Consider the following 20,712-nt stretch of genomic DNA (forward strand, 5'->3'; position numbering starts at 1 on the left):
CCTGCAGGGATTGGGTGTCATCTGCCTTGCAGTAGTGCAGGGAGCTCTATGTAGACTTCTGTCATGGAAATGAATAAGCAGAACTGTGACAGTGGAGCTGCAGAGGGCTCCCTGTGCTGCTGTTGGAGCCAATCAGCAGCCATGTGGCCTCCCCCACAGCCGGGACTTGTCGTCCTCTTCACAGTCCTGGCCAAGGTCTCTGCTCTGTTATCCACCTTATCCAATTCCCTTCCTTGTTCCTCAGCATGAGATATACAAAGCATGCAAGGAAGAGATTTGGATACTGTGGAGATTCAGATAATAGAATTTTGGATAAACAGGAGTATATTGTACACACGCAAAAGTGGTAAGTACAGTAGAATAGGCCCACAATCAAGTTATTCGCAATACAGGTCCAGAATCTTTGCCCAGACTAGTTTGCAGGAATCCATTTTGTTCTGGTAAAATGGAGCCTTCTCATATTCTGCAATGTCTCATTTTCCACACATGAGAACAAATTGGTTTTCCGTTTTATCAGAACCTTGTTTAGTAGCCATTGCAGCCTTTAAACAGCCATTTCTTTTCTACTTCGAGAACATAACGTTCCCCCAAAGAAGTCTTGATAAAACCAGTGTCTGTACTGAGAGTCTCAGTATCACAGCAATTTATCTCACAACTGCGTGCCCTGGAACAGTTAGTATCATGCATTTTGACTCCAAATTGTATTTCTTCAAGAATGATATAACAGTGTAAATTAGATGGATTACTTTGATCAGTCAATTTTTTGGGGGTATCCAAGATGCCTTTTGGTTTCTAAAAACACTCTTTTTTCTGTCTCAGTGGCAGTATAATTCTTTACCTGGATGCTAATCTCCCACGTTCAAATTCCCACAATTATGATCACTGAGATGAAAGAGCAAACTAAGGCAACAAGAAAGCTCACATGGCTTGTTCTCCTTCATTGACTTGGATCATTTCGTGTTTGAGAAACAATCTCCCTTTACTGGTTTGCAAACAGATCTGCTAAAACATGCTCCATTCCCCTCACAAAGCTTGCACATTTTCCATGAATTCCTACTCCTATCCTGTGGCAGAGAAGTACATGATTTTTAAAGCATTGTTCTCAACAGATCATGCACTGAGATGTATTTTGAACAATGGCACCGGTGGCTGTGTGATCCCCAAAACCTTGATTTTTCTAAGGGTGGGGGAGAAGGGAGGAAGTGAAGGGAATATAATCTTTCTTTCAGGAGGGAAAATAATTAGGAACGATTGTGTGACAAGGCTCTGGGGAACTACGACCCTGTCCCAGGGGAACTGGAGCTTAACTTCATCTCTGCTTCTCCCTTTCCTTGCACATACTTTCAGAGAAAAGGTTAAAAGGAGTGGCTGCTTGAGGAGAGAAGTGGGAGACTGCCTTTCATAAGGAGTTCACACTTGCACACCCTATTCTACGCCACAGTGGAATTGCTGGACCGAGTGCTGATGTCTAGAACAATATACACTTGGCCAATATAAAGTGTACTAGATTTCTACATGCAGCTCTTGATTCCCTGGATTGTCCCTACAGCCTGGCAAGTCATATCCACCTTAACCAGTCTCCTCACTTCATTCCTTTTAAAGATGCTGTATGAATAAGCCTGCGGATTTGGTGGCCTCTCTTCTGGGCCCCATTGCTATAAAATGGCACATTTCAGCTACTCTGAGCTCCACTGAGTACATACAATTCAAACCTGGAGGCACCAGAGCCCAGCAGAATGGTACTCCAATTTCAAATATGCCAAAGACACTTGGAACACTGCAGTGCAGAGTCTCAAAATGTGCAGTGTGTGAAATCTCTAGACTACACATTAAAATACACACCGTCATGCCCTTTCTAAGTTTGGTTATAAAGTCAGAGGCATAACACTACATTAAAATAGGTTTTTGCATTTAGACTGGTCACCATTAAAGAAAAAAATCAGAGATTACCAATATGTATTTGAGATGAGAGCTCAAATCAAAGCAACAAATAAGTTCAAGTCCCTCAGTGCTCCACTATGACATGGGCAACGGCAAGGGCCATATCACCATACCAGTGAGAACCCCACAATGACAGAGATTAAGACCATTATTCGTAGAATGAGCTCTGCTTTCTGACCTTTGATCCAGGAACCATACGTATATTTCTAAATTAAGCACCTTTACTGGAAGGAACAATTCACTTCCACCACGGAATTCTGATGGCAAAGTATAGCATTTTAGATCAATTTTCCTCTGGGATTGGAGTACAGACTCTGGAATGTCTGTTCTGCTCCAGACAAGAATACACAAAGGTCAGACACAGTATGGTTACCAAATTATTTAAAGAAGCTCAGTTAACTTCTTACCACTGAATTTAGTATGAAGTGAGAATGTTTTACCTCCCCATCTCTCGGCTTAAAGTTAAAGATAACTAAGGACTAGACATACTGTGATTGTTGCCTTTTATTTAATTTACCTTACCATTTACACAACGGTGAGGGAAGAATCCTAGCGTTTTCTTTCTGAGAACAAGCAAGTTGTACAAATGAAATGTTAAACATCAACAGTTTATTGATGGATTTATTTACATAACTTCACTCCTTTTGCCTTATTTCTCTGCTTTCCAGGAGCCCTAGCAGCACTGCATCAGCCTCAAGTAAAGTTGTATCTGTTTTTCCTCCCAAGAATCTTGATGTGAGTTCAAGGTCCACAAGCCTCAGACGCACTCTCGATCCTTTTTGATATTTTCTGGGGGAAGAACAAACAAGCAAACAAAATAAGTTCTGTTAAGCACTAGACATGCTTACGTCTTCTAGGATGGAACATATTCTAGAATCTAATGCACCCCAGCCTCCATTCCCAGCTCTCTCACACAATTGCCTTTGTAATCTTGAACAAATCAGTCAGCCCTTCCGTGTCTCACTTTATTGTCTGTCAAATGACATAGATAATATTTACCTACATATTTGCAAGAGCACATTGAAATCCTTGGACGGAAGACGGAAGTGCAAAGTAATATATTACTAGTTTAAATTCCAAATCGATACTAGCTTCTTTGGCAAAAGATAAGGGAGTTGATAATGGTTTTTTCAAGGTAATGATTCACCTCATTCTTTGTGAAGTTAGCAGCATTACAGTGCTGCACTCACCAATATTAGTTTACAGTTTACTGTATTTTATAAGTAACAAAGCTGCAAGAAAAAATAGCTTGATTGTTTTATTTAAAAATCTTTCCAAACTACTCAAACAAATTCATTTTTAAAATTAAAATTTTGCAAGGCACTTGAGAGCCTGATGCAAAACCCAGTGACTTCCAATGATTTCAGTGGGTTTTGGATTAGGACCGTGGTCCCTAATTTAAAAAAATGATTAAAGGGAATTTGTATGGAAACTAATACATGAACATTTGTGGTAACTTTCCTATTACATTGTAATTACATGCACACATACGCTATTTAAAGTACCTTGATACAGATAAGGAATGAACACAGGTGATTTTGCTAAAGAACAATAGGCATCTTTTAAATAAATATGTTTTATTTTTATTGAACTACATGTTTAAAACAATAGATGTGAATTGGAGACAGTGTGATTTGGGGGAAAGCTAACTATTAGCACTGTGCAAAACAGTGGGAATCTCTTAGCAAAATGGTAATGGAATTGATCTCTCTTTACTGAGTCATCCAAGACTACAGAAAGACTGTGCCGAAAAACAAATGTGATCTTAAAACAAAGTGTTCTGGGCTCAGGTGTATTTATTTTGATTTGTGAAGATCCTAGTTTACAGTTTACTCCTAGGCCTCTTGGTAAATCCTTTGCGGCTCAGGTGGTTGGGTTATGATTTTTCTTCCCCAATGTAGTAAAGGAAAAATAATTGATAGTATGATTCGAAAGCAGTAACTGCAGTAAGCAGCTTCTTGAGTGATTTTCCAAGACCTTGCCCTGTTTACATTTGCCAGTAACAGTAGCAATCAATGCAATCTGTCAGGATTTTTATACACTTTTTTTTAATTAAAGAAAAGAGAAAATTGAAGTATTTTGACTTTCCCAACACATGAGAAAAATAATACATTTCTTAAAGAGTAAAGTGCAGATCTTGAAACCTCTCAAGAACTTAGGTGAAGTAAAATTCACTTAACAGTTGTAGTGGTGTGTGAAATAGTCACTGTGAAATTTAAAAGGCTAGGGAACAGGGCATGCTTGCGTTTGGTTGTAAATTTGAAACTGATTTTCACAAAACGGGTTTTTAGCTCTTAAACAGGACTGTTTTAAAGCCAAATTGGTTTCACTGTGAAAACAAGCAAAATCTTGAAGATTCACAGTAGAATTGCTGTTTTCGTGAAAACTGGCCAAAGCACAAAATTTCAAGGGTATAAAAATGGGTAAAACAAAGTTACAGAAAATGTACCAAAATCTGAACCTATTTACTGGTGATGAGGACACACAAAAAAAGAAGCTGGTTTAGGCTTAGGATAACAAAAGATGCCTCTCACAGATGGGGGGCTGCTGATGTATTACTGTGGCTCTTTGGCAATGTACATTGGTAAATTCTGATTCCTTCTCAAGCTCAGGCTGGCCACCCCTTATATAGAGAGACTGCTCCTAGTGCCTTACAGCAGCCAGAGGCTACAAAAGATGGAGTCTTTTAGAAATATCCAGGGCCAATTCTCCAATATGAACCCAAGCACTGCCCTCTTTATTAGCAGCACAAAAGGCTGGGCCTTGGTATCTCACCAGGGTGTTGCTCTTGGACAGTTGGACTTCATCTTACTTAGCCCTTACTTTGGCTGGTAAAGTTTTCATCATTTATGTATAAGGGGCTTGAGTGGGTGAGCAGATGAGATATAAAGAGGACATATGAATGGAATAAGTTAAAAATAAAAGTTAGTTGTTGAGAGGGAGAGATTTTGGAAGAAGTTGTGGGTCAGAGAAAACAGACAGGAGGAGGAGGTGAAGAACATAATGTATGAAAAGGAAAGGGATAAACAGGGAATGGAGAGGAAGAGAAAGACAAACAGGTAACTAACTCAATCTACAATAGGATAGAAATAAAAGAAAATTTAGAGTGAAGCCAGGAAGGAAGAGTAGGTATAGCAAAATCAAGAGAGACATAATAAGTTAGAATTTTTTTTTTTAAATAGAAATGTTGAGTGATATGTTAAGTAAGTACAAAGTAAACTGCACACAACTCTTCCAGTCTTCTGCAAAAGGAGGAGGGACAGATTTTTGCCCTGGATAATAAAATGTAGTCCTTGGGCTAGGAGGTGTCAGGTAAATTGTCATGCCCCATCAGTACCTACATACATATAAACACACCAGTAAATTAACCTGCCCAGCAATGACCTAACTAGAGCGGTACCCTGCAAACTCTGTACTCACATGTATAGATCTTCAATAAGATTATTAAACCGAGGAGGGTTTTGCAGGATAAAGCCACTAATTCTCCAGAATGGAGAGAATCTTAAAAGTTACATATTAGCCTCCAAGTACAAAGGTATTAATTTTATACTGAAAAAACTCCTTTTTGTTTGATTACCACCATAATCCTTTGGCATCCAGAAACTATAGTGATGGGTGTTTTACAAATGCACTGATTAGACAGATAATCTGACCAATATATATTACTATAAAAAAGTGAGTATTACTAATGGAGGCTCTCTGTGCTATGCATCTCACAACTGTGAAGTACATTCAATTTATCATAATGTTCCACAAGAATGCTTTAATCTCCCATTGTAGAATTATAAACAAGCCTATTTGCTCATGGTAAAGTTTGTAATGAACATTGCCCAAGTTCCAGGACATGCCTTTAACACATATTTGTAATGAAAAAGCCAAATAATTGTATCATGGTGAAAGCATCACAAACCTTAACTGCTGCTTCAATAATTTGAATTTAAGTTCCAGATACTTTAATCACACATAATCTAATTATTAAAGAAAATTTTCCGTAGTCACAGCACATCTGCTTACAAAAGTATCCTGAAGAACACCATCTTGAAGCAGCTGACACAACCGTCAATTTGTGCGGGTAGAAATATTTGCCTTTGTGACAGATTTTCCCTACAGCTAGAAAACTTTAGGATAAAAGATCAATGGAAGATGTAGAAAAAGCGGAAACATGAATACTACTTGCAGTAGTTGCCCATCAGACAAGTTCAGAAGCATGGGGAAATGATAGGTTGCTACAGGCATGGTAATCATACATAAAACCCATCATTCAATCCAAGGCACCAATATATTAATCTTTAAAACAACTGAGGCTATCCTGTGTTTAAAGTAGAATCCAGAGACAAAGCAGGTATTTTGTTATGTTCAAAACCGGAGAACTGTCCAAGAAAGAACAAAATATCAATGGAAAAGGAAAGGAATTGTCCCAGCTTTCTTTCTCTCTCTTTTTTAAAGGGTTTGCTCTCTTTCAAAATGATGTCAACAGCTGTATTCAAAAGCATTCCATATCAGGACAATTTGTGGGTAGAAGAGACAGGAACAACGAGCCTCTCTCTTAACCTCTGCAAGTGCTATGTGTGTTTGTAAAACATTCCAGTGTTTGTCAACTTTCCATTGTCAAGTGAGAATACTGAACCCACTTTGAAGTAAACAATTTGAAGGACAGTTTGGTCTGGAGTGGAAGCAGTAGTATAGAATTCCTCTGCAAAACTTCTGGAAAACTCAAAGAAGGGAAAACAATGTAATTTGGAAGTAAATTCTAAGGAAAAGGAGTGGCTCAACTTCTTTATAATTTACTTTCAAACCAGTAATCAGAAGGGCAATATCAGGCAGATGAAAATTAGTTTGTGAGTTAAAACAGCTTCTGAAATAATTAATTTGCTTCAGTCCTATTTCGTGCACAACATAACTCTTTTCTTCTACCCAGAAAAAGTTCTCCTTCCTTCTGACCTAATAGTATAGCCTTCAAACCAGAGTTGGCCTTTGGCGTACCTCTAAGGACCTGGACACGCTGAGACTAATCACTGATTTCTTTTGAAAAAGTTTCCACCCCTTTTTCTTGTAAAGACATCTTTGAAAACACAAATTGATAGCTGAAACTCAAAGATTGTCAATGTTTTTTTTACTAAAGGTCATGTTCCCCTCCACAGCCACCAACAATTGTCCTTTTGGACACATGAAAACCTCAATTTTGGAATTGGTCTGGAGTCCTCAGGTTTGGATGGAGGACTCCAGACTAATTCCCAGTTTTGGAAGCAGGACTCTGTGGGCTGCCAGTGCTGGGGGTGCCATAAATTCCTGGTGAACCACCAGTCAGCTACTGAACTGAATATCTAGATTACTGTTCCTTGACAAACCATTTTGGCAACTATTCATAGGTTTCTGTCTGTCTTGTAGTGGGAAGCTGGCAATGGCACAAAGGTGCGTGATCCCTTAAACATATTTCTATAGAAAATGACTCAGACTGGATGTGCCTCAAAGAATCATATCAATATCTTTTCTCAAAACCTGAAGACAGTAATTGTCCACAATGGTGTGATCATAATAGACAAAAGCTGCTTACAGTAGTGGTAACAGGGGTGCTAGAGTTTATTTCTTTTGGAAGGGTGGAGAAGGTAGCAGGGAAAACAGGGTAAGGAGTCTGAAGGGGCAAGCAAAAAGAAAAGCCATTTTTCATATTCAAACCAAGTTTCTACAACAAATGTTGATTCATAGACACTATGTATCTTCAATATTTTGTAGTATAAATTTAACAAAAATATAGCAAGTTTTCAAAAACAATACCCCTACAAATTTGTGCAACCAGGAATGAAAAATACTAAATATGTGCAATATAACTTACTTTCCAAATGATCATACCCTTCTATTTTATTCTGATTCTCAGACCATGCCTCTGACTTTTGTACCAGAGCTTTAAGTCTGTTAAAACCATTTTTTTCTTTCAAACCAAGCAAAAACACAATCTCTCATTGAAGACTCTTCTGGATACCAAATTTCAACATTTAAATTTTAGCCATTTTCAATGTTGTCCTGTTCAAAAACAAAAGCAAATAAACCTAAGAATATTTTCATAAGAAAGACGGGAGGGAGGGGGGCTTGTAGTGATGGTTTACAACCCATGACAATATAGCTGGGAAAAAAGTTCAAATATTAGTTTAAGACATTACCTTTGGATAGAGTGTAAGATCTGCAAAGTGAGTAATTCAGAAAGCAACGAGCATGTAAAAACCAGGGGCTACAACTGAAACTGTTCTGTGGCTCTAACCGGAGTGTTTGCTATCAAGTGAAAGGTGTTGCAAGTGTGCAATTTCATGTCTATTCATGGGTAGCAGGAGTATCCTTATTCTGAGAATGATAACAGACATTCTCTCCAGACTCTAAAGAGTGGTATAATGACTGCATTATTTTTTTTTCAATCATTCAATATATAAGAATTTTACCTGGCCAATTTCCCAGCATCATAATCATGAAGCCTTTGCCATTAAAATCATATAACAATTATTATTTTAAGTTAAAGTGAAAGGGCTTTTATTCCTAGAAAGGTTGTAAAATCAAGGACAATTGCAGTGCAGGGGCACTTTACATGTCTTCATTTTCTCCATCCTTTTAAAACTGATTTTAAAAATGCATTCATACACAAAGGCTCCTCAGAAATCCTCTGTTCCACTTCATAAACATGTAACATTGCTACCCTGAAAGGCAACTAGGATATCTCAAATAAGCATATTCAAAATGAAAACACTGTGTTCTGTGTGGGGTTTTCTTTGTTTGTTGTTGTTTTTTTTAACTTCAAGTGCTTTCTTTGGAGTGATCTTTATGAAGTCTAAAGCTAAACAGATTCAATCCCAGACCTTGATATGCCTGTTCTCTTCCACTATGCACTCTTTCATACCATATGCTGAACCAAAAGAGCCTGCCTGTCTCATCTGGATAGGAAAAGGGCAATTAAATCTGGTTTTGTGTTTCTGTATTAAGGGCATGATTTAAAGACTTTCCTTTGGAGAGGTTTTTGACATTCTTTCCACAGACATTTTTTAACATCTGCCAATGCATTCCAGTGATGGTTCTCATAGATTTAAATAGAGGGAATTTCTCTGGCTAGTTCTTTGATATAAATATATTAAATAATGCAAAGCACACTGAAGTCAAGGCTAGGACTGAACCACAGTATCTATATAGAATGCTGTGAGAAATTCTGATTTTGCTAAGCAAATCAGCTGTATTACTGCAACAATGCATCTTCAGACTTTCAAAATGCATCTTTTGAAACTAATAACGAATAGTGTGTTTATTCCAATGCCTTAATACAGTGTAGTTAAGATTTTCTACAGTTTTTCACCATTTCCAACTTTAAAATGGAAGACTTCATATTTGTTAACTTAAAAAAACCATAAGAACAAAAATCAATGGTCTTTTATGCAATTTTACAGTCAATTTGGCTCCAATCTTTTTCTTTGATATTATCACCACTGTTCAAGTACACCAACAGCAATCTGAACTCCTCCGTGCTATCCTCATAGTTCCTTACTAAAATACAGTTATTCATAACAGAACTTCTGATTTAGTAAAGTTAAGAATAAAAAATATTTGTATTTCATTGTCAAGAGTTTGTTTTGGAATTATAAAATGTTTAGAGCTCCCTCCTTAGCCCTGCAACTACTCATCTGCTCTAGCAACGGGGGTGGGGGCTGGTCATATGTCACAGTTCACGGCAACCACATCTGTATTCCCCTCTCCGGCACAGCAAGGGCATTGACACTCAGGCTTCTGGCTCCTGTCACCTCTGGAGTGTAGACATGTCTCACTCCCTGCTGACCAGGATATATCCAGGTTGTACAGTTCCCTGGCTTCCATATGTTGCACCCACCAAAAGAGAGTCTGCCTAAACAGTCCTGCTTGCTTCCTCTTCAGAGACTAATAATAGAATAATTGCCAAAAATGATAAGTTACCACATGGCACTTCCAATGCAAGCTTATTTTATTTTTAAGATAAAGCCACTACCGAGAAAACATTAAAACAATAAAAGAACCTACACGCATGCTAATAAGCCCACTGATTGTCTCCAACATGGGTTCTGGCAGGTGAGTCCTTCATATCCTTCAAAGGGGTCATTTTGTGGTCACATGTTCATAACAGCATCTGTGCAGAACTAACACAGTCTTATAGGGTTTCATTAGGCCAAGTCCTTCCAATGCTTCCCTAAGGATTGGAGCCCTCTGTACACCAGGGGTCCTGTCCATTTGTTAGATCAGGAAGACGCTCCCGAGCCCGTTTAAAACCAGGCTATATATCCAAAATCCTTTCTTTATCTGTTAGCCCCGGAGAGTACCCTTTGAACTAGTATATGCAAACCTCTCTGGGGGTGGCTTCAGAAGGGTGATAACTAGAGGAATTACATTAGCAAACCGACTCCTCCTAGAGAAGTTACATACAATCTCACAACAGCACAAATTGGAAGCAAGAGGAAGACCAAGGACAGGGTAGGCCCACCGCTCAGTGAGGAGGGAGAAACAGTAACAGGAAACTTGGAAATGGCAGAGATGCTTAATGACGTCTTTGTTTTGGTCTTCACCGAGAAGTCTGAAGGAACGCCTAATACAGTGAATGCTAATGGGATGGGGGTAGATTTAGAAGATAAAATAAAAAAAGAACAAGTTAAAAATCATTTAGAAAAGTTAGATGCTTGCAAGTCACCAGGGCCTGATGAAATGCATCCTAGAATACTCAAGGAGTTAATAGAGGCGGTATCTGAGCCTCTAGCTATTAACTCTGGAAAATCATGGGAGACAGGAGAGATTCCAGAAGACTGGAAAAGGGCAAATATAGTGCCCATCTATAAAAAGGGAAATAAAAACAACCCAGGAAACGACAGACCAGTTAGTTTAACCTCTGTGCCAGGGAAGATAATGGAGCAAGTAATTAAGGAAATCATCTGCAAAAACTTGGAAGGTGATAAGGTGATAGGGAATAGCCAGCATGGATTTGTAAAGAACAAATCATGTCAAACCAATCTGATAGCTTTCTTTGATAGGATAATGAGTCTTGTGGATAAGGGAGAAGTGGTAGATGTGGTATACCTAGACTTTAGTAAGGCATTTTATATGGTCTCGCATGATATTCTTATCGATAAACTAGGCAAATACAACTTAGATGGGGCTACTCTAAGGTGGGTGCATAACTGACTGGATAACCGTACTCAGAGAGTAGCTATTAATGGCTCCCAATCCTGCTGGAAAGGTATAACAAGTGGGGTTCCGCAGGGGTCTGTTTTGGGACCAGCTCTGTTCAATATCTTCATCAATAACTTAGATATTAGCATAGAAAGTACGCTTATTAAGTTTGCAGATAATACCAAACTGGGAGGGATTGCAACTGCTTTGGAGGACAGAGTCATAATTCAAAATGATCTGGACAAATTAGAGAAATGGTCTGAGGTAAACTGGAGGAAGTTTAACGAAGACAAATGCAAAGTGCTCCATTTAGGAAGGAAAAATCAGTTTCACACATACAAAATGGGAAGAGACTGTCTAGGAAGGAGTATGGCAGAAAGGGATCTAGGGGTTATAGCGGACAACAAGCTAAATATGAGTCAACAGTGATGCTGTTGCAAAAAAAGCAAACGTGATTCTGGATGCATTAACAGGTGTGGTGTGAGCAAGACACGAGAAGTCATTCTTCTGCTCTACTCTGCGCTGGTTAGGCCTCAACTGGAGTATTGTGTCCAGTTCTGGGCACTGCATTTCAAGAAAGATGTGGAGAAACTGGAGAGGGTCCAGAGAAGAGCAACAAGAATGATTAAAGGTCTTGAGAACATGACCTATGAAGGAAGGCTGAAAGAATTGGGTTTGTTTAGTTTGGAAAAGAGAAGACTGAGAGGGGACATGATAGCACTTTTCAGGTATCTAAAAGGGTGTCATCAGGAGGAGGGAGAAAACTTGTTCACCTTAGCCTCTAAGGCGCTAGAACAAGAAGCAATGGGCTTAAACTACAGCAAGAGAGGTTTAGGTTGGAAATTAGGAAAAAGTTCCTAACTGTCAGGGTGGCTAAACACTGGAATAAATTGCCTAGGGAGGTTGTATAATCTCCATCTCTGGAGATATTTAAGAGCAGGTTAGATAAACATCTATCAGGGATTGTCCAGACAGTATTTGGTCCTGCCATGAGTACTGGTCCCTTCCAGTCCTAGAATCTATTAATCTATTATTTTTTTTTAATAAATAATTGCATTTTTAATACAATGGACTCCAAAGGTATTAAATGCAGTTCAATAAGGTTTAGCTCAATTCAGTGAGGGGTCTGTCCAGGATACTGTTATATATGCCACAGTAGAGCTGGCTTAAAAAAAACAAACACGTGGGGATATTCCTCTGTTGTCCAAAGCTTATACAAGCTGGCATAGGCGACTGGTTGTGGGTTGGTCCAGGGAATGAAGCCTGGTCAGAGCACACTGCTCTTCATCAATCCTTGACTAGCAAGCAACCGCCCCAAGAGTCACTGCAGCCAAAACATAGTTTTGAGCAACTCTAAACTATGCTCAAAGTTGAACAGGCCTCCAGGGTTTGAGACCTGCAACCTACTCCTTTGCAGTACCCCCACCTCTGCTGCACCCAGCAGAAGACTGGATCCAGGATCATAATGTACTTGCATCATATGAGGATGCTGAAGTACTTTCTAGGCCATAAGTAACCGAAGAGATGTTAGACAAAATCCACTAGGGATAAACATTTTTAATCAGCATGCCTGGATAACTTGCACCGAATGGTCCTAAAAGAACTGGCTGAAAAGTCCTTGCCCCATTAAAATTAATTTTTAATAAATCTTGCTATACTGAGGAAATTCCAGAAGATTGAGAGAGGGTTAATATTGTGCCAATATTCAAAAAGGGCAAGAAGGACGAACAAGGATAACTATAAGCTGATTAGCTTGACATCAATCACAGGCAAAATATTGGAAAAAGCTGATATGGGATTCAATTAATAAAGAATTAAAAGACAGGAATATAATTAATGCCACAAAACATGGCTTTATGGAAAATAGGCCTTGACCAACAAATATTTTATTCTTTGATGAGATTACAAGTTTGGATGATAGACGTAACCTCCTAGATGTAATGTTCTTAGACTTCTGTAAGGCATTTAATTTAGTACCACACAACATTCAGATAAAAAAATTAGCACTATACAATATCAATAAAGCACATGTTAAATGGACTAAGAACTGGCTAACTGACAGATCACAAAAAGTAGTCATTAATGGGGAACCATCATCAAATGGGAGTGTTTCTAGTAGGGTTCCACAGTGTGTGGTACTAAGCCTTATGCTGTCTAACATTTTCACCAATGATCTGGAAATAAATATAAAATCACTGCTGAGATAATTTGTAGAGGACACAAAGCTTGGCAAAGTTGGTAAATAAATTATAGTGAGGACCACTGGACAAACTACAAGAGGGAAGTGGTGGATTTTCCATCTCTTGACGTCTTTCTCAAAGAGATGCTTTAGTCAAGTGTAGTTTTTGGGCTAAATGCAGGGGTAACTGTGAAACTTAATGGCTTATGATATACACGAGGTCAATATAGATGATCTATTAGGTCCCTTCTTCCCTTAAACTCTATGAATCATTATTGCAGCAGTCAGTCAATCAGAAGAAGAATGTATACTCAAAATGGGATTTACAAGGCATCCCTGTTCTCTGCAATCATTAAGTATGACACAAAAATGCTTCAAGGTTGCTGGTGGCCAAAGTTAGATTTACTCCATTCTGTAAGAAATTGTATTTTGTTTTTCTTGTGACTTGTCCACCCACGGCCACTTTATCTAGACTTGCTTTCCTCTCCATTTCTTTGTTCTCATCTTTCCATGTGCTAAAGAGCAACTATCTTTTTATATTTTGTTGTTGAGTGTTTAGTTTCATGCTATTTGTTTAATAAGTGTCCGGGATATTTTTTGCTCCATATGTCACCATACAGGTATAAATACACCCTCCTTTCATAAGTGGAAAGGGACATGCTTTTCAGGATAATGTTAAGCATCGCAAAAATTATTCACCTATCTTACATTCTTTGAAATACTTAGTAGAATGCATCAAATCTATATGTAACCTTTACCCTACTGCCCATATTCATTACACTGTGCGCTGTATTTTCTAACTACAATATATGCAGAATGTATACAAACAATCACCACTGAAGTCAACAGGTGTTGTATGTGCCTGAGGTAGGATTTGGTCCCAAGAACTATTTTATTCAACAACTTCTAAAAGTTCAAATTTGTCTTGAAATTCTCAGATAACGATTTGGGGGTGTAATTGGATCCTGAAGGGTAAAAGGACATTCTGCGACATGAAAATCCATATAACCTATGGATCTTACAGAAACACATTATACAGTGAAACTGTCACTACATGGTCTAAACAGGTGTGAATTTTAATGTCTACTGACATTACTTTTGATAATGTCTACTCTGATAAGGACTGCAACATTTGGGGGTTAAAGGGTTACCTTCTTTATACTTATGGAGCTGCCCAAAACTTAAATATATTGATCAAGTGGTCTCTTCATTCCAGATGACTCAGATTTCTGTATCCTTGGCATTCTTAGGTGTACTTACATTGCTGGCTGTCAGACCATTAACAATTGAGGTGTTTGGTGGGGGGGCAGGGGGGTTGTTTGTGGTTTTTTTAAGAAATGACACTGTAGATTCCCTCCTCATAGAATAGGTGGGTCAACTTTAGTGGATAGCTGAAATGTGTCTGTTTTCAGTGTCTGCTGATAAAACCAAAGAATACAACGCCTCATGACAGCCCTTTTATGACAGAAGTCATCCTAACAAATCGGTAAAATAACTGTCATCACGTTGTACAATGATGGTAATATCACAAATTAATTGCTATATTTTTCTGCTAAATTAAAAATAAAACTCTCAAAGTTTGAAATCATTTACAGGTAAATCCTAATTCTACATATGGCTCTTAAAGCAGAGATTTTGCTCTTTAAAAAATATTCTAGATAGAAATTCATATTTCTAAGAACTTTTTAAAGGAACTGGTAGTTTTTACCTTAAAGTAAACCCTTCTTCCAAAGTGTCCCACACTATGCTACAGTGACATTTGCCAGAATAGAAAAATAATTTTTGTTGACTGTGTGGAAGAATCAGTTTGTGTTGTAAAAAGCTATTATTGAAACTTTTTGAAAGAACCCCTCTTCTTTCACACTAAAGGAATTATTTTATATATGATATTTTTCATATCATATCAAATATGAATGCTATAACCTTTTCTCCATGGCACAATCTGATAAGATTTGACAAATGAAACCTGAAAAAGGTAACTGCTGTCATCAAAGAACTTGTATCAGGTATAGTTATGTCATAATATAACAATTATGCCAGTCACCTTCCCAGACCGGAATGAAGAATCTGTCACCTAACTTGAGAGGAAACATTTCAAAAGGACTGTGGTAAAGGAAATAGAGATCATCAGTTGAGATTCAGCTACTTTGTTCTTAAGGAACATAATCAGTAGACAAACTCTTTTGGAAGACAAAAATATTGTTACTTAATTTAGAAATAATATTTTAAAAATAAATATTATATATATGGGATTTAGCTACTATTTAGGCAGTAATGCCACCAAATTTATCATTTCTATAAGCTTAGTAGAACTGCAAAAGGATTATGCACTTATGCAGAGAATGAGAATATCCAGTTATGCTAAACTGGATTTTTAAAAGGTTATAAAATAACTTCTAATTTAAATCCCCTCCCCCATCAGCAAGATATTGTTCACTGAAGAGTGTTTTCCACTCCTCCCCCCCCCCTTTTTTTTTTAATTATGATTAAAGCATCTGGTTTTGGTAATTCTCAGAGACTGGTCACTCTATTAGAGAGACCACTTGTGTGATCATATATTGCAATTCCTAAGTTACTCTGGCCTGGTCTACACTAGGGGGCCGGGTAGATGTAAGATACGCAGCTTCAGCTACGTGAATAGCGTACCTGAAGTCAAAGGATCTTATTTCGACTTACCTCCCGTCCTCACGGCGCAGGATCGACGGCCGCGGCTCCCCGTCGACTCCACTACCGCCGCTCGCTCTGGTGGATTTCCGGAGTCGACGGGAGCGCGTTCGGGGATCGATATATCATGTCTAGATGAGACGCGATATATCGATCCCTGATGAACTGATTGCTACCCGCCGATCCGGCAGGTAGTGTACATATATTCTATGTTTTATTGGCTAACAATCAGTCTTAAATGTAGGCTCATGTCTTAGACTCAGAAAATGTATCTGTGCTTACCTGACAATTTCCTCTCTTTAAGTATTAATGTCCACAGATCCATTATAATGGGTACTTCAGCTTGCTTGAGGCTTGGAGGGCAGAACCAGATCACTCAGTCATTGGCAACATGAGATTACCACACCCCCTGAAGATCCCATCAGATGCGGCCATTTCCACAGCCATTATTCCACTTCTACTTTAGTAAATTAGACTGTGCTAAACGTACTTTGAGGAAGAAGCACTACAATTCCTCCTCCTGCAAAGTATAGGTAATTCTCTTTCATGAACTGTAGCAGGGTGGTTATCTTGCTCCTGCCCTGAAGGGCTTAAAACAGCCCTGAGGGAAGGTTGTGGCTGGGAGCTGCTAAACTGGGCCGATTGGTAAGTGGCTGCAGCTGGGCCATGCCTCAGTCAGGCCACAGCTGGCCTGTACAAAGAGGCTGGGAGCCAGGAGCTCAGTCTCCCCTTAGAGGGAGAAGGGTCTGGCTGCAGGGAGCTAGAGACAGGGTACCTGAGTTTAGCAGGGCTGGGGAAGGGTGGAGGAGCTGGGGAGCTCCAGCCTGAAAAGCCCCAGGCTGTGGTCTTAGCATAATGCCAACAGGTGCTGGAGGTTGCAGAGGGCAGCCCAGGGGTAGGCAAAGGCAGCAGGTCCAAACCCAACCTTGCCAGTGATGACTAGGCTGATGCTTGCAGTCTGCCGCAGGGTGTGGGGCTAGATGGTGACTGGCAGTAGCCTTAAACTGAGGTGAGGTGGGACTAGTGGGTGAGAGTTCCCCAGGGAGGGGAGACCCTAAGACTGAAGGGATTACTGCTAGGAAGCAGCACCCCAGGTACAAGGGCACAGGGTCTGGGAGGGACACAGGGGGCCAGAGGACAGGCAGATCACCAGCCTGCAGAGGGCGCTCCAGAGCTGGAATGAGTTAATTCCTGGAAGTCACCAGCAGAAGACACCGCAGAGGTGAGTCCAAACCTCTCATGAACAAAAAACAAATCTTTGGATGTTCAGTTCCATCTCTGTTCTAGATGATCCATTTACCTCTGAGTGAGTTGGATCAGTTACATCTCCTATTCATCGTGCCTAGATCCACAGATCCATTACAATGGAGTTTCCACAGCAGTGGGCCTCCAGGGTAGGAACCAGGATCATCTTTTAAATATGGATCTCCAAAATGAGGGATATTACATATCCCTCCACATCTCCTTATGAAGATGTCTGCCAAAACTTTGTATGGGTAACGAATGGATGATCAATATGTAAAGTATTGGTGAATTTGTGTACTGATGGTCATGTGGCTGTCTGTTAATACAGGAAACATGACTATTGTGCTGGAGGTTATCAGTGCTCCCAAGGACTAGACTTTGATGCTTAACAGAAGGAAGAATATTTCTTGAGTTTACTTTGAGAATGAATGATATGACATAACAGTTGTAAGGACTACTTGTTTGAATTCAAAGAATAATACTGGGTCTCATCGGAGAAAGATCTCAACTTCAAAACTTGGCTGACTGGAGAGAACAGCTATTGGGAAGTCTACTTTAATGGACAGGAAGTACAACGATTCCTCATGCATAAGTTCTTTCTGGATAGTGCAATAACCAGCAGAAAGAGGTTTCAAGGTTGTGCTCTATTACCTTCTAGGACTAGAATCAAGGTTTTTGCCCTAAGTAAGTATTTAATGTACACGTTTTCCTTTTTTAAAACTTATTTATAGCAATATACTACACAGATTTGAACTTTTTGCTTAGACGCTCTCATATACCCACATTAAGTTCCTCCTGGAGGAACTCTAGGCTATGTTACACTTGTTTAACATCGCATTGGCTTTGTACTAGTCAGTAGAATATGTTCCATTGGTTGACTTCTTGTTAGGGTACATGAGCGTGGTAATTACTTCATCCAAGTATCTATTTTGAACCTGTCTGGTCATGGCTGAAGGATTTTTTTTTGCAATAGCATACCTCCTCAGTGAAGTAGAGACATTTGAACATCCAGTGCTGGATTAACCAGGTTGAGGTTAAGAGGCATAGTCTCTTCAACAAGAAAGGAATAAACAGTATCATTGCTGCTCTCTCCTTCCTATCTTGTGCATGGCCCTGAGAGGCAGTGGAAAAAGTGGGAAGGCATATAGTGAAGACATTGCACAGCTTTGCAATAAGTCATTCACCATCTAACCTCCTGGGTCGACACAATGAGAAGCCACGGGGCACTTTTTTGTTGTTTCTGGATGCAACGAGATCAATCACCAGCCCACCAAATTGATTTGCAATAAGAGGATATTTCTGGAGGCAGGTTCCATTCTGCTTAATCCAACTTCTGCCACTTAAACCCTGGTATGCATCTTCCCTTTGATGGGCAGTGCACAGAGATAAGAAACTTTGCTCTGACCAGGACAAGAGTTGTTTTTGTCTCTGGGGATTAGGTTAGGCTAATAATTTTCTTCATCTTTTATTTATGAAACCCCATCAGACACATTGACTGTCACAATCAGAACACAATCCATGGAAGAAACAGTTCTCCAAGACGTTAATGAATCATTATGTTACAGTTGGTGGATGCTGTGCTGTCCCCCTTTCTGGTACGTATCCTCTGGATTGAAGTGGGACCTGAAAGAGCACCCTCCCAAGCTGGAATCTGACATAAGGATCCTCAGGCCTGGTTCACTAATGAATGGATCCCTTTAAAAAAATTGATTTTTTGCCCTTAGTTAAGGGAGCAGAGAATATACAATGGGACTCTGACCACTACCAATGGATATGCATGATATGCAGGAGGGACAATAAGAATTACTGGATAGGTCTCATATGAACTATGCTTCATTGAAGCATTTCTGTATATGAGATCAGCATTCCCAACAGACTCCAGTAAAAATAGTTTTTTGGTTTTGTACCACCACTTGTTTTCTTGATGCCCATTTTCATCTTCTGTTAATGTTCTTCTGAGATGAAACTTTGTACTTGATAACATTTCTCCTTGGCTCAGCTTATGATAGAGTTCCCTGGCACCAAATGACATTTGTTTATCATGAATCCAAGACACTTCAGAAACAGTATGCTCTGTGTACTTGTTTCTGCTTTTTCACTGTACAGAGCTGTGATCAGAAAAATTGTCCGAGAAGAAATAAAATTGAATTTTCTTCTTCCTTACAGCCAATTTTAATACTACCATGGTCCTGCAAGAGACACTGGGAGCACTTGTCAGAACAAATGGCAATGACTGAAGTTGAAGGGGAACTTCTGCTATCCATATGCAAAATGAAATGGTCAGTGAGATGGTAACGTAGGAATGTGAAGATAAGCCTAGTTTAGGAATTTATTCAGATTTTCAGAATGAACCCTTCTCTATTTGTTCCCAATTGTTGATGATTAGAAATAGTATAGGGAATCTACTCTCTCTCTCCAGCATGGTACAACTTTGGTTCTCCACTGCATTTGAATCAGATTGCTTCCTCCTCCATGCTGCTTGTGTTCCAGTAGGCAGGGGGTGGGTTACTGAGAACACAAGAGACAGGCTCCCTGCTCACAGTTCCAGTGCCCTATCTGGAGCAGGTGGGAATGACCATTACTGGGAAAGTCCTTCTGAGCCCCACAGTCATGGGCCAGATGATGCATGTTCAGTCACTCTGTGTGGATAGTGCATGTGCAGTCCAATCAGTACATGGAGCTGTGAGAGGCTTGAGGATGGTTCAATGAAGATGGAACCTCTGAAGATTTTAGTTGTTGCACTGCAATTTTTCAGAGGTTTATAACGTGGCCAAATTTGGGCAGATTCCCCTTGGGATGGCAAAAGCCCTGACCATAAAAGCCAACCCCTGCAAAATTTAAAGTCTCCACTCCAAAGCATGGGGGCGCTAGAGCTGTTTAAAGAGAAGGATGTCAGAATTCTTTTAATATGGGCAAAACAATGTATTTTACTCTAGCCTTGTTGTTGAAAATGGCTCACAAGCCATTGGTTGAAATTTTTCCCAAAAAAATTCAGCTTGCCATTCATCCATAATGGAAAACTTCAGTTCACTTAGTTAACATTTGGCAAAGTTATAAGCAACTGAAAACAGGATCTTGTCATGGGACAGATCACACAGCCTTAACAAGAGAGACAAAGTGGGTGAAGTAATATCTTTTATTGGACCAATTGGTGAGAGAGACAAGCTTTCGACCTTATGCAGAGCCCTTCTTCAGGTCTCAACAACATTGCATACAATGTTAATACAACCTTAATAATAGACAGTATGACCAGCCCTGCCTATAATATTTTTAGGGTGGTTATTTTCTTGGGTAAGTTTCTGAAATAAAAAATATTTAGAAACCAGAGGGCACTTCCCAATATTTTAAAAAAATGGTAAATTTCATTTTTAACTAAAAAAAAAAATCAAAATATCCTAAGAACAATCTTAGCTACCTACGTTATGAATGCACAATAAAATACTAGTACTAAACAGACTTTTTTGTGAAAAAATGGTCATGGTTTCCTTGCAAAAGGATTTTTTCAGGAACTTTTTTTTGCA

General features: G+C 39.2%; 1 protein-coding gene across 1 annotated transcript in view; it reads right to left on the reverse strand.

The window, feature by feature from the left end:
• Positions 1-2,427: 2,427 nt before the first annotated feature.
• MRPS28 (mitochondrial ribosomal protein S28) overlaps positions 2,428-20,712 on the reverse strand; it is a 136,400-nt gene continuing 118,115 nt past the window's right edge. The window contains exon 3 of the mRNA XM_030553328.1: positions 2,428-2,730. Within this exon, the coding sequence (XP_030409188.1) occupies positions 2,577-2,730 (154 nt within the window). The 3' untranslated portion in view covers positions 2,428-2,576. The remainder of the gene's footprint in view (positions 2,731-20,712) is intronic.

The sequence above is a fragment of the Gopherus evgoodei genome, chromosome 2 (assembly GCF_007399415.2).
Source record: "Gopherus evgoodei ecotype Sinaloan lineage chromosome 2, rGopEvg1_v1.p, whole genome shotgun sequence".
In the NCBI taxonomy this organism is placed as follows: Eukaryota; Metazoa; Chordata; order Testudines; family Testudinidae; genus Gopherus; species Gopherus evgoodei.